The sequence below is a fragment of the Apus apus genome, chromosome 16 (genome assembly GCF_020740795.1).
Source record: "Apus apus isolate bApuApu2 chromosome 16, bApuApu2.pri.cur, whole genome shotgun sequence".
Classification (NCBI taxonomy): Eukaryota; Metazoa; Chordata; class Aves; order Apodiformes; family Apodidae; genus Apus; species Apus apus.
In genome coordinates, this window is record NC_067297.1 from 7,053,122 (window position 1) to 7,067,849 (window position 14,728).

Consider the following 14,728-nt stretch of genomic DNA (forward strand, 5'->3'; position numbering starts at 1 on the left):
CAAAAAAAAACCCAAACAAACCCAAAATCTTCCATGCTGTCAGTCCCTTAATATGAGCACAAATATGTTACACAACAAAGGAAGCCAAGGGGCACTACAATTGAACTAATTACACAAAATTTTACACACTGAGCAAAGATGGCACTGCATTCTGTATGAGATGGGGAGAAGGAAAAAAGGCAAGACCCAGGGCAGCTCAGAACCCATTTTTTATTCTGCATATGTTCAAATATTATATATAAAGTTATGCACCCATATTCTTACTAACAAAGCACTGGAGACCGTCTCTAAGAGGCTGCATTATGACAGTGTGGAGCAGAGAATCTTAAACAGAAGTAATGAAATACAGACAGAAGAGTTATTGTTGCCCAAACTGTACCTCAGAAAGGTTAACTTAATGGTATTTTTTTAAGAAAAGCAATTTGAGATTTTTTAAAAATTATTATTATTTTTTAATTCTCGCCATGTGTTCTGGTGTGCCTTAAAGTTCACCTTTTATTTCAAACTGACCCTCAATTCAGTAAATGTCATTTTTGGCAGAGGTCACAAGTACCTCAGATTAACATAAAGACTGAAGAATACTGGTGCTTAATTATAGCTACAAAATAGCCACTTAACAACAACAAAAAAAAAAAAAAAAGGAAAAATGTGTTTGTTAGTTTTTAAGCATGTGTTATTTCCCTGGAACATAGTTGAAATATAAATGATACAAATCACAACTATGAAAATATTCTGTAAGTTTTTTCCATAAGCTGATTTTCCTTGAACAGCTATAATCATATTTACAACGTGGAAAAAAACAAACAAACAAAAAAACCCAACAAATTTTATTAACTTGCTTGATTTACTGACATGTCAAGATCACCTTCTGGGTGTATAACCACATAAATATGAGATATTAAGTTATACTAACTGGTATCACACCATGCTGATTCAGTGTGGTTTCATTGTTAAACATTTCAGCCCATGAAACATACTTTACCATTAAGAATCTCAGCAAGCCTGATTCTTGCATGGTGTGAAAAAGCACAACAGATTGACAGGATGAAACCTTTGAAGCTGCTGACCTAATGCTGAGTCAGAAAGTTATCAGTGTAGCTGGCTGAATTGAAGTTTCAAGTCAAAACATGACCCAAAACCTGTATTTTGCTTTTGAAAATGAAATAAGCCATTTTATCACTCCTTTAGGGGAAGAATCTAGTCACTAAAAATGATTTAACTTAAGAGTTGCAGTCAGAGGTCTCTTGGCACATGTTGTTGACTGACAGACCTGTAGGAAGCCTTTACAAACCCTACAGCCATTTTTCAGTCACTGTTTACCCCTCATCAGCCTTTACCAGTCCTGTGACATCAGGACTGTCATGGAGCTTCCTTCCTAAGGGACCTCCCACTCAGCGTGTAAAAAGTATTCCTTAAAGTACAGCAGAATTCTATAAAACATGCAACAAGAATCTAAGAAAAAAATGTGCACCAGAGTGGAATTTATACTGATTGGCTTTTTCATTAACAGACTTTGTAAAAAACGTGGGAATTTCTATATCTATATTGTACTAACATATATGCACACACACAATCTGCATTTTGGGTTTAATCTATTTCAGTACCTCCTTAGCCAAACATACCAGATGATATATCTAAAAAAAACAAGCACAAAAATACCCCAACAAGCCCACCACAGGGATCCTAAAAGAATGGAAATATCAGTCAAATTAAATATATTTTTAATTATCGGATTATTTTCTAAATGCAAAGACTTCCCAGATCAACTTATGTTACTTCTTAAAGGCATAAGAGTCAATCTGGTAAGACTCTGCACCAGCATGTGTTTCTGTTTATCAATAGCACGTGGGAAACTCCCACAGCTTTTCTACTTGTAAGAAAAGAGGTAATACCTACCTTTTTTATACGGAGAACCCCTCTGAAATCCCTATAGGTCACGGCAAGATCACTGAAGTCAAAGTATTGTTACAGAGTATTTGTTTGGCAAAATGAATATGGCTTAATGAATAATGTACTTTATATTGATTATGAAGCATTAACAGGAATGAAAATTGTCAGTGTGTATCAATGGGGAAACAATCTTGGAATGCAAAGGTTGTTCAGCTCCCCAACTGACAGAGCTTTTCTGAAACCCATGGAGCCATGCCAACTTAAACCAACTCAGGATATAGCCTTGTGTTTAATAAGTTTCACATGTCAAATGTTTTAATAAAAGTAAAAAAAAAGTTACAATATTCGTTATTATTAAAAAGTTATGTACTGAATGGTTAACTATCCAGTGATAATACTGCAGCTTTGTGCATTCAGCCCACTCAAGCAGAAATCCTACACATGCACATTCATATCTTCTCCCTGACCACCTCTAGTTCCCACTGTGAAGGGCAGCAAAAGGCTGATTTGAAAAGAAGTTAAATAGAACCAGGTGGATTAAACTAAATACCTCATGCATGTAGAGTATTAAGATTTAGCAAGCTTGCAAAAAACATACTTTAACATGTAGAAGACCCATGATAGGTGCACTCACCAGTGACTTAGAAGCTTATTGGACTATGTGTACATTGGTAAACATATAAAAAAGAAGAGATTGCCAAGACTTCCCCAGCTTGGGATACCATAATAACAAGAATTATTATTATTTTTTTACATTCTTTACTGCAAAAATTAGAGAAGCAAACAAACACACATTAACAGACAGCTCTGCTCTTTTTAGTGCAACCAGATTTTCACTTTCAGAAACAAACAGCTATGGCCAGCCATGTGGCTCTCACCACTCAAAGCCAGAGTAGGGAACAGTCACAAACAAATCCTTCCAATTTTTAAGGATATTTATTAACAAGATCAAAGCTCTATGATTACAATTTAATTAAATGTTACAGTTTTCAGAGTAATGCAGAAGTTTTTATTGAGCAACTACTGATCTTTTGTCCAGAGGGTTCTTGTTCTGGGACAACACTTTTTTTGACCACTTGAAAATCCACAGTAACACATGCAGAACATTGCCATCTTCCAAAAGGTCTGGAGCTGAAACACCCTAATTCAGGTCACTGGCTGTACGCTCAGCAACACACTCCAACTGAAGCCAGCCTTTACAACTGGGGAGGTTACATTTACCCACTTGCTCACCAGAAACTCTGCTGGTTAAAGCTGGCTGTCCATATGGCAGCAGCTGCTTATTGCCTTTTGCAGGAAGGCGAGATGGATGCAAAAGCTCTGCACAGCCCGGGGCTTTGGCAGGCACTGCCATCAACAATGGGCTATGGAATAACACATGCTTTGTCCACTGCCTCAATAAAAAACTCTCACTAATATTAATGGGAAACATTTCAGCAACATTTAGGACCCCTTATTGTGAGGACAGTGTTTCCCAGAAACATCTTCTCTGGGAAAATTCCCATTAAAGAATAATCTCAGCAATTTCTAATTAATATCTGAACAAACCATTAATGATTTGTTTAGGTTGTCCAAGTAATCAACTTCTCACATTAGAAACAACTGTAAGAACTTTTTTAGAAAAATCCCCCACACTTTCTTAATGTAAAATTAAGAAGACTAGGCACGTGTTTTTTGGCAATTACAGCACATCCCTGACCTCATTTGCAGATCCAATACTTCTTGTCAGGGGCCAAAAGACATGATGCCTTATACGCTCCTAGCAGCTGTCAGCAAGTGCACCACAGTTCCAGTGTCCCATTGAGTATTCTAAATTCCCACTGAGCAGGCAAAACTCAGCAGTTAAGTGAAGTGAAGGAAATGGCTAAATGGGCTGCCTAGGACAAGGGGCTATTGTTATGGAATGAGTTTAAAGGTGCTATTGAAAAAAAATAATAATAAAAAGAGTGGCCTGTGAAAAACCCAGAATGAATTAATTAGCATCAATATATGCCAAGACCTTGAGATTTTTTCTTTTGAGGACTTCAGAAAGCTGTTACACTGACACATTGCCTATATACTGTTTTTCCTTTTCTAAAATAATTAAATTAAATTAAAAAAAGCAGATTAATTTTTTTCCCTAAGAAAAGCAGAAGTTTGGGAGCATGTATTACAAAAAGTACTGAGAGAGATTGTTAACAAAGCCCTGACCACACACATTTCCCTAACAAATCCCTTTGACAGATTCCACTTTGACAATCAAACAACATAGAAAACTGATGCCTGGGGGTAGAGATCATTAAAGATTATTTGGCATTCTCATAAAATAGTCAACCCTCATTTTTTGCCCAAATTCTACTCAGAATAACTAGATTATATATAAGCACCTAGGCAACTTCCAAGTGGAAAAGCTACTACTTGAGTTATTTTGAACTATTACTTGCAACAAAAGGTTCAATAGGGTGATAAGCAGAAATCAGTCAGTCCTCACTGAAACACAGCTTCAGAGATGGTTGCATTTCCCTACAGAGCATGAGCAATCCTTACAGGCAGTGAAGTGTAGGGTGCCTTTTGTTTTGTGTACTCTTAACAATGAAATAAATATATAATAGTAAAGATTGTATATAAATAATTGTATATTCTGCATAAGACTGAATGTACAGGTTTCACCCTTCACTTAAACACTATTTAATTAATTCTAGTAAATCAGGGAGGAATTTGGTCTTCAGTATATTTAATGAAAATCCACACAAATAGCCTTACATTAATTCTTAACATATATTTAGCTAATCAACCATTTTAATTTCATATACAAGCTACTCTAAAAACCTCAAGAGTTACCATTTATGAACTAAAGCTTTCCTTACGTTGCTCCCCTTAGTGGCAATGAGCTGACTGTACAGATTCAGTCTGGGGTCACTTACAGGGGCTGCTTGTCCAGAAGAATCACATAGACCCCAGTAACTTAGTAACTTTTATTAAGTTTTCTTGGAAGTGGTTAAACCTGATGCTATACAACTGCAGAAAACTCATACTTCATCAGTTTTGCAGATAAGGAATTTCATTCTGTAGCTATTAATCAGGCACTTTGCACAAAGTAATTCAGAAAAAGTGAAGGTGAACTTGTCCTTTTTCTATTAAAAACTATGTGAGCACATCTCCCCTCTCCTCAGCCCAGCTGCTCATCAAGACTTTAAGAACCTACACCTCCTACCAGCTACTGTCAAACTTTTAGCCTACTCAGTGCAGGATGCTCCTTTCATGTGGAGTCCTACATTCAAACATCTATGCACTCAGAAACATGGCAGCTGTTCATGAAAAGCAGTGCTAACATCATATAATGTAAAGTCTGCCTGAATACAGCTCAATGCAAATATAATTGTAAAACAGTCTGGTATAATTGGGAAACAACTTTTAGAATTGCCATAGCCTGGAGTTTCTTTCTGAATTGAACTATGTTTTCTTAGGAAACAGACCTTCACAAATAGTACTATTGCTTCTGCATGACTTACCTTGCATGTCAGAGTGATTTGCAGGCTTAAATTATTTAGAGATGTAAGTAGTTAATCATAGCACATTTAAACCGTTAAATAACACATATCAATAAAAACAATATTTGGAAACCTAAGGCTACCACAAAGCCAGTTTGCATCACTAAAATAAAGTCTATCCATTCAATAAACAAGAGACACAGATTATTAAGTACTCCCTGCACAAACAATAAGACTTTGCAGGAGGGAAATCCTCGCTTTTCATGCTGTTCCCTCTATTCAAAGTACAACTATTTCTAATGGAAATTTTGTTTGCTATGGAGATTATGACTCAGGCTTCTTTTGCAATCACCAGCACATCACCAGACTTCCAGCGAGTGCACAGTTTTAAAGGAGGGTGTTATAATCTCTCTTTCGGGTTTAATGCTCAAGGATGCATGTATTTTTAAAAGCATCCAAGAGCTAAGAGGAAGTAAAGGCAACTTCGAAGCCAAGGCTCTGCAGTCTGAGCTACCAAATTAACTGATGAACACAACACACTTTGGGCTATCAGAAGACAAGCTACGGAATGAAATGCTGACAACAAACGAGATGCACCTGACTTTCTGGAATGGGAAATTCTGGTACAGGAAAAATGAGCAGGCTGTTACCTGCAGTACAAGCTGCTGCCAGGCGGTTGCCAGTGGCTGACCATTGCCAATGTTGCAAATGCTCAGTCGGTCTGCTGGCTGATTGGCACGCTCGAGTTGCAAGGAGACATTGCGCCGCTCTTCCTCAAGTGCACGGGTAAGCCGCTCGAAACGAGCTTCTTGCTCCTTAACAGATGCTAAAATGCTGGCAGCAGACCTGATATCATAGTCATCCATGATTGTTTTCAAATGCTCCTGCCTGTTAACTGACCAGGGCAAATGGAAAGGGTTAGGTAAGGGGTGGGGAGGGCACAGGTCAGAGGTTAAGAATAAAAATGCACATTGTTAGTCACCCTACTAAAATACTGTTCACTCTAAGAAGCAAACTGCACTGCTCTTTGAAAAGACCTTCTTTCCATCCACTGATTTGATTTTAAATTAAAATTAATTAATCCAAGGCTTCCCTGTTCAAAAAAGAAAAAACCCACCTGCTCACCTTGGAGAGAATTTATACTTAATTCCTTTGATCTTTTTGCTAAAATTGATCTGACAGGGGTTTTCATCCCTCTTGCAAAGCTAATTTAAGTGTGCAAATAATAATGTACTTAAAAGCAGTATATAAAAAAGAAGCTTTGGAAAGGATGAGGAACCCTTCTCACTATAGACACTTGGAATTTTTGTCTTTAACAGAAGTGAGAAGTTAAACATTTTTAAATACAGAAATGTCATAGTACAAGAAAAGAGTTGTGTCCATTTTTTCCAAGGGAATGGAACACCATCACCCCCTGCCCCCAAATTTAGTAGACAGTTGCTGAAAACAGTTTTCATTTTTAAATTATAGGAGCACACTGTAATATGGAAAATATTTTAAAATGCAGATAGGGCAACTGCAGTTGAAATGTGCTTGATGATTTCAGCATGACAGCCAATGAAACAGTCCTTCATGCATCTGTTCACTAATAATGCAAATAAAAAAGCCAAAATCAAACATCTTCCATGAAGAACACACAGGACTGCTTGTCTCTCAATGCAGGAAAAATAACTCAGAAACCAGCTAGATGGGATCTATCTTCTACCTTATGTCTCTTCTAATAGGGTTATAGAGTGTTCCATTTAAAACCCTATTTCCATCTGTATGGTGCATGCAACAGAACTCCCCACTAATTCCACAGATCTATAAAGAGAACATAATTTAAAATGTTCTCATAAGAGTATAAAATCAGCAACATAATACAAGCTAAAATGGTGGCTTCGACAGAACCCTCTCACCAAAGCTAAAGAATTCACTAGTTGCCTGCCATTTACTGCTACACTATGTACAGCACACCTCTGAGACGAGCACAGAGGCAGAATTTTCTCCAGCTGCTGTAATTCAAGAGCAGTTCATATTCTGCACTAAGAGTTAAGTCCCTAGAAATCGTCCCTTGATGGAAGTGATACTTTGGGCTGCCAGGGATTCTTTGTTTTCCATCTATCAAGAAGGACTTCCATGAGCACTGGTGGTACCAAACCCTGGTTTCCTGCACCAGGAACGATTTTATCGTTCAGTGCCTTTAGATGACACACACTCCCAACAGATGCCTTTTCCATTACTGTGACATTATCAGGTTTCTCCTGTGCTGATTTTTGAAGGCTAATGATGAAGTGGTCATGTATTGTTATGTTGCCAAAAGAGGGATATTAATAGATATTAAACTGCGTATTTTCACAGTTTTTTGGAAACTCATAGGTAGGCCTGAGGTCTCCCTTCTTCTGTTGTACTTTTAAATCATCCAATAGGTCCAAAAGACAGAAGTAACAGACTCAAAACCAATACCTACACCTTGATTTCACAGGACATAAGCTGCAGGTAGCTCTGTGATTCATTGGTAACTCCTAGGGAGTTGCTTTTGAAAGGAATCAGGTTGATAAGGAATCATGTTGCAAATAGTGTAACATTTATTAATCTCATAATGTTTACACATAACCACGATTCGAGCCCTTCACATTTTCAGACCAGTCAGCAGAAGTGACTTTTCTTGTTCTATGCATTGACTGAATGCCTCTTGAGATTCTGAAAGAAAACCATAAACCACCAAAGGGTTTTCCAGATGTCACAAACTAGTCAAATATAGACGAAGCTGTCAGAGATCTTCCACTCTTAACCTTGTTTTGCTAGATTATTAGAAGTCTATAAAACCTCCATAGCACATTGGTTTCTGCAAAGGAGAAGCAGAACCATCTAAAAGGCCAGCGTGACTCATGGAAGTCTGTATAAGGCAGGACAGGGCTGTGTGACTCACCTGCTGCATCTCAGCAGAATTTAGCCCTGGCAGAGCTACACAGAAACACTGCCAGACTTTCTGGACTAAAGCTGGCTTATGTGCAGCCAACTTGCATGTTTCTGCTTCTGTGCTTCCCTGCTTTGCACAGATGGAGACAGCTCTGTTTGTTGTCTTTCCTCCCAGTAGTGCAGACATGCTCACAGACTCCTCAGAGGGAGTGTGAAAGAAGTGGGACTTCACAGACCAGTCATATTGTGAGTGAAACATACATGGGGGCTAGAGGGGGGCATTTATAACTATATATTCTGAAAGACAGCTACCTGATTACTTGTCCTTGCACTAGAGCAGAGGAACAGCCTGACTGACACACTGATGCCAACATACCTCAGAAGAGGGAATGCTCCAGGCCCAAGAGAAAAAAAAAAAGACTGGATGGGCCAGGAATTAATGCATGGAGACAGACTCCTTAGAGCTGCTGCAGAGCAGGAACTCAGGTTTCCTCAGTCACTCCCTGCAGGGCCCCATCTTGCAGGCAATTCACTGTCTGCATCCAAAACAGCTCTTTCTCACATGCAACTGTGATATGACACAGCCGTTATTTTGGGGGGGCCCAGGAGGCTGGATACTTCTAGGGTCTAACTTTAAAAAGTGAATCAAGTAGGGACGTAGGAAGAAGACGACAAGACATAAACTACAGTAACTAAATGAAAACAAAACAAACAAACCACAAAGAAAAAATAAACCCACAAAAAACCCACAACAAAACTAAACCAAACAAAACCAAAAACCAAACAGGTTCCCTTTAGAATAGATTATGCAAGTTTCTGTTCTAAGGAAAAGCCTTACCAATAGCAGCATGCAAAATCACGAAGCACCTCGTCTAATACAGATTCTGAAGCAGTAACAGCTTTAATAATAAAAGTCACAGTTGATGACTGAGCTGGTATATAACTTTCAAGTCACATTCTGAGAACGTGACAAAGATCCCATTCAGAAAATCCTTACTGTGCTATAAGCTCTTGATGCCACACATGAGAGAACCTAGAAAATTTGGGTTCTATAAATGGTACAAATCTCTAGAGAGCTACAGAGATCTCCATGCAGAAAATATAATGTTCCTTACAACCATAAATATTGTGCTTCTTTTTCCTCTGCAAAGAAAAACAAAGGCAGAAAACAAACTGTATAAATTTCCAGATGTACATTTAGGGACCATAAAAATCCTAATTGCTATGCAGAAAAAGTAGCAGGACCAATAACTGCCTTTTAAGAACTGCTGGACAGACTTCTGCATTTCAAATATTTTATTAGAAGATAAATGCTTGATGTTGATTGTGCTCCCAATTATTTGCCCAGGGTTTCAACAATTTACATTATCAGCAGTCTAGACTAGAGGAGAAAAATAAAGTACTGACTCATGAATTAGTTACTCAGGCTGCCACTTGCAATTTGCTACCATTTGTAAATAAATTAAAGTGCATTGAAAAGGGTGTAAATAAATGAAAATATTAGATCTACAGAAGCCAGGTAAAGATTATTCCTTAGGCTGCACTTCTAAACACAGCCTACAGAGTGTCAAAGGCTATGCTGACAGCAGCAAATCTCTCTCCTGCCTACGTGACTCTAAATATATTAGTGTTGCATTAGAGTTAGAGCAAAGTAAGAGGATCTGTTTTTTCTGACTGTTTATATGAAGAATTAGTGCATTCAAGGGCCTCCTACTGTAAGTCAATACAGCTTAAGTGCTCAATAGGGATGAAAATCAAGCCCCCAATAGGGGGTTAAGACCCTTTGGGCTCATGCCCGAGTTTGAAGGCTCTTAGAAACACTGACATGCCTAGGGTCTCTTGGTACTCTGCAATAAAAGGAAGTAACTCTGCACACTAATTTTGCTAATATAGGATGGAAATGATAGCCAAAAGTATTTAAAGAGCTCTTGAGATTAAGGCAGGTCAAGTTCTGTGAGATTTGGGCACCTAAGTCCTACCAGTCCTGGACAATCTCAAATCCCCTGCACTTTTCAATGTATTCTGCCTGCCTAAAGTAATCAGGTACAGGTGAGCATTGAAGAAAGCAGTGTCCACCAGTCAGCTACAGAACATGCCAGAGGCTTCTCTCAGCAGAGGGGAAGTGGCTCTTAGGGTACACAGGAGATTTCTTGAATCCTACAGTCTGACTACTGAGCATAGCTGGCTCACTGTTGCTCTCTCTCAGCCCAATTCCACTAGGTCCTGGTGACAAGAGATGGTACTATGATGAGCAAAAAGAAGCTTGTACATTCAGCACATCAGCAGCTGTAGGAGCAAAAATTAATGCCTGTAAGCATGCATGGGAACAGTAGCTATGTGCTTCTACAGGAAAGAAAACTACCAGAATAAAAGCAAAAATGGGGCTTAAGTAATCTATGGAGCTGAAGCATAATGCATGCTAATTATATTTTCACCCTGAAGTGCCACAAGAGATCAGCAACATAAAATGACTGTCATTCCCCATGCAGTATCAGAAAGCATGCAGAGAAAACCAAGCAATACACACCTAGTTGATTACTGGGGTCTGAATGTTAGAGCTGCTGTGGCATCACCCACTACAACTAGAAAAATACAGGCAAAGCAGGAGAGCAGCCTCAAGCAGGCCAGCTACAAGAGAGAAAGAGAAGACAGTTAATTAATACAGTATTGCAGCCTCTACTGTACACAGTCATCTCTCACATTCTCCTCACTGTGTTGTATAAATTATTTATTATACTGTTTTCCTCTTAACATGGGGGAAAACCAAACAATATTCAGAGTCACCAATCCTGGGACTCCAAAGAAAGAAATTGAACACCCTAGTTAATCTGATTTATGAGTGATCAATACTTGCATGTTCCCATGAGACTTAATATCCTGAATCAGGGAAAATTCTGGACTGAAAGGAGGATTTGGAATGCTACAAAACTGGATAGCCAAACATTTTAAAACACCGAAATCTAACATGACATTCTCAGATATTATTTAAGCATGTAACTTTCGGCCCTGTTTTTAATGTATGACCCCCCCATATGGCTCAAGAACATTTTGTAGATCCCTGTTAGAGAGGGTACATTCATTCCTAAAAGATGCACACTGCACTGCAGTTTACAGCCACTTTGGTCTGCCAGTCTGTAACCTAATCCCATACAAAAGTCACGTGAAAGTAGGCTTTGGGATATCAGGTTGTCTGTGTAGCTCTGTAAATCTCTGCTCTGTTTTGTCTTGAAACATTTAGCACCAAAGCCTCTCTGGGTCAGCAACTGCAAATTTAGTACCTGCTTTTCTTCTGGAGAATGTACAGAACCAAATCCATTTTGCAAAGGCATGGTACTGTGAAGCAGTATACCCAGTCTTAAGCTCTTGCCACATAAAAAATGCTGCAACCACATGGCATGAATTGCAGAGCCAGTACAAACTCACTTTGCTGGTTCAAATGTTTTAGAACATTTTCAGAAAGTAATTTTGCCCCAGCAGATTTTACGCTTGACCAGGTACTGTCTGCCTTCCTGAAGCCAGTATAAACACAATTTCTTGTGTTTCAGCCAAACTACCAGAAATCTGATCCTTTCTTGCATGGATCCAATCTCAAAGGGCATGGAACCATCACACCAAAAAACTCCATTTTGTTAAACTAACAGAAGTAATTTCTGTGCTCAGAACTTACTAAGATAGAACAAAACTGTGCAAAAATATGCCCAAAGTTAAAAGTCAGGAGGCAATTCTCGAGTAAATGACCAGAGGGAATAAATTAAGAATATTTCACTTTCTACAGACAAAAGAGCGACACTTTGGAAAGTAAAATAAAAAATACATATATTACATGTAACAAATTCCAAATCATCTGCTTCTCAGACCTTATGGTGAAATCTATCTTGAGCCTGGCTCCTCTGCTTGCTGCTCTGGTTGACTGAGTTCTAATTTGACCCTTACATGACAAACTCCACCAATGAATAGCAATGAGGAATTCACAAAGAAAGCTATTTCAATATAGTTCTCTCATAGGCACAGACACACATACTGTGTTGGTGTTAAAAGAAACAAAAAAAGCTGGTCAGGTTTTTTTTGTTCCTTTGGACAGAGCAGTCTGTGAAACAAGGCTTAAACTAGAGAAGGAACAAGGGCAGAAGAAACACTTAATAGGAAAACTTGAGAAGGAACTTTGGTTTTAAGGACACAGCAATGAACACTGCAGCTCACCGGCACTACTGCAAGAAAAAATGTGTAATATTTGAGGTTTTACATCAGTAGGAAATTTCATCTGATCATTCAGCAGGAATCTTTTTGTAGAAGTAAATAAACTCTCCAAGTAAATTTGCAGAGTATCATACTATGATCTGGGTTTGTCAACACCAGAACAAGAATGCAGACACACACACATACCTTTGTATGTTCAACACAGTTCCAGCACTTCACTCCCTACTGTCTGTCCCTGGTCAGTAGCACCACAGCATCTCCAATCTTACCATCATGGTTCCCAGTCTATTTAAAAATTAATACTTTAACTAACCTCTTAATTGAAAGCACTGAAATCATACTGTAATAACTTGCAAAAGATACAGTTCTTAGTAAAAAATAATACAGAATTTTCTTATCTCTAATACAATCTCTCTTGTGGATTAATCAGTGCATGTTTAAATGACACCAGTCATTTTTCTACAGCTTCCCTTCAGTAACAAGTCCTCACTTCAGCAGCTTGCTACTAGGAATTTTTTGGGTTTTCCATTCAAAATTTCATGCAGTGCTTTCAGGGCTTGGTGATACAGCGTGCCTACTGAGCTTTAATTATACTGTAGCTCTATTTCTGTAATAAGATACATTTCTATTGCTATATTGTACTCCTAAATGAAAAGGAAAATAAATTAGAGCACATCAGAACACCTTTATAACAACTGCATACATATAATAGCATAAATAATTCAGTAATGTATTAAGACTTCAAATTTAAATATTTTACAAGGGCAATTTTTAAAGTAAATGTTTTAGCCTATGATTAGTTTTATCCAACTAAAAAAAAAATCCATTTCTTCTTCAAATTTATAATTTATAGACCAGAACAGCATAACAGCACCTTTCTGAAGCAGAGCTCTTGCTCTCTAGGACTTGTCTACACTGAATAAGCTGAAGTCCTTCATCTCAGAGCATTCATTATGCCACACTGCCTTCAAAGATCAGTGTTTGTGTTAATTAATCATAAAACAGCACGGCAAAGTAGCATCACATTACCTCACACCTACCAAGTGTCCACACTAAAGTTTAATGGGGTATGTGATAGTCTATAAATTCACACTGTGCTCTGTAAATTCTCTGTGTAAACAAACACTCCCCATGTATTTTCATATAAGGAATAATGGGTTGTTTTTTTTTAATGTTGTAAATATCAAAAAACTAAACAAGGTAGAGCTGGCTGAATTCTGACTTTAGTGCACATCTGCTGAATTAGAATGTAACAGTTAAAAACCCTTTGCTCTTGTTCTATCTCAATAAGTGTTAATTCTGTCAACTCAGCCATGAAAATATTAGCATAATTAATATTTCATTCACTACATAAAGAGAATAATTATTTTGAACAACTTAATTTCTATTTATCTACTTGAGCTGGGTAGCATGTGAGAAACACCACTCTCCTCTCCCCCAAATTAAGCCAACTCTAAATCACACAGAATCACTTAGATTGGAGAAGACCTTCATGATTACCTGAAGTAACCAGCTGAACTCAATGGTGTGTACAAATCTAATACAAAAAATTCAGAATATTGTTAAGATTTCAGCAATTCCACTGGCTTGAAACTTTACATTACAATGAACAGGCCTATGTTTACGTATTCGAGAAACTTTTTTTTTTTTTTTTTGGTCATCCTATAAAAATAAAATGCCATGTCTAAGCTAAAGCTAGAATGAAAAATTTTGCTGTGCTTTTGGAATATGAATAGTAAATTTGCTGCTTTTAAACCTCTGACTCCTTTTCTTCTGCCTTGGAACTTTGAAAACATGATTGCTACCAGCTTGATTAGTTCACAGGCTGACCACTTTAACACCCTAGAACACATGCTGTTGCATCCTAAAGCTGCTGTTTGTCATTGATCTGTCAAAGGTCTCCCCCACTGAAATCAATAAAGAATCTACTTAAAAATATATTGCACTTTGTGGTCCCTTTCTGATTCATGTATATTCAGGTTTCCAAGTATTCTCACAGCTGCTTTTAGCAGAAGCTCTATGTACCAAGCTTCACCACTTCTCTCACCTCAATATGAATCTCACTGACAGCAACTGATGCTTCAGCCACTGTGCTTCCTCTATGAGCAGAATTAGACAATCTGTGCAAACTTCTAGAAAATCCCACTATAACCATTTCACTATTATCTTGTCTTCCAAGCAGTGCAGCTTATGTGAATGCAGCATCAAGCATCAAATTAACTACCAATGCATTGTTGTCTGTGTAGAGTTGTGTTGACGGACCAGGTCTG

At 38.0% G+C, this 14,728-nt stretch overlaps 1 protein-coding gene across 11 annotated transcripts in view; it reads right to left on the reverse strand.

Moving 5' to 3' along the window:
• Positions 1-14,728, reverse strand: part of ARVCF (ARVCF delta catenin family member) — a 249,036-nt gene that overhangs the window by 147,142 nt on the left and 87,166 nt on the right. For 8 of the 11 annotated variants that reach the window (XM_051634294.1, XM_051634297.1, XM_051634298.1 and 5 more), the window contains 2 exons: positions 10,789-10,889; positions 6,011-6,255 (listed from right to left, as the gene is read on the reverse strand). The exons of 1 other annotated variant lie outside the window; for it this stretch is intronic. In XM_051634294.1, coding sequence (XP_051490254.1) covers positions 6,011-6,226 — 216 coding nt within the window. In that variant the 5' untranslated portion in view covers positions 6,227-6,255; positions 10,789-10,889. Of the gene's footprint in view, positions 1-6,010; positions 6,256-10,788; positions 10,890-14,728 lie in introns of those variants that run through there. 2 more of the 11 variants (XM_051634296.1, XM_051634301.1) reach the window with 2 other exon arrangements.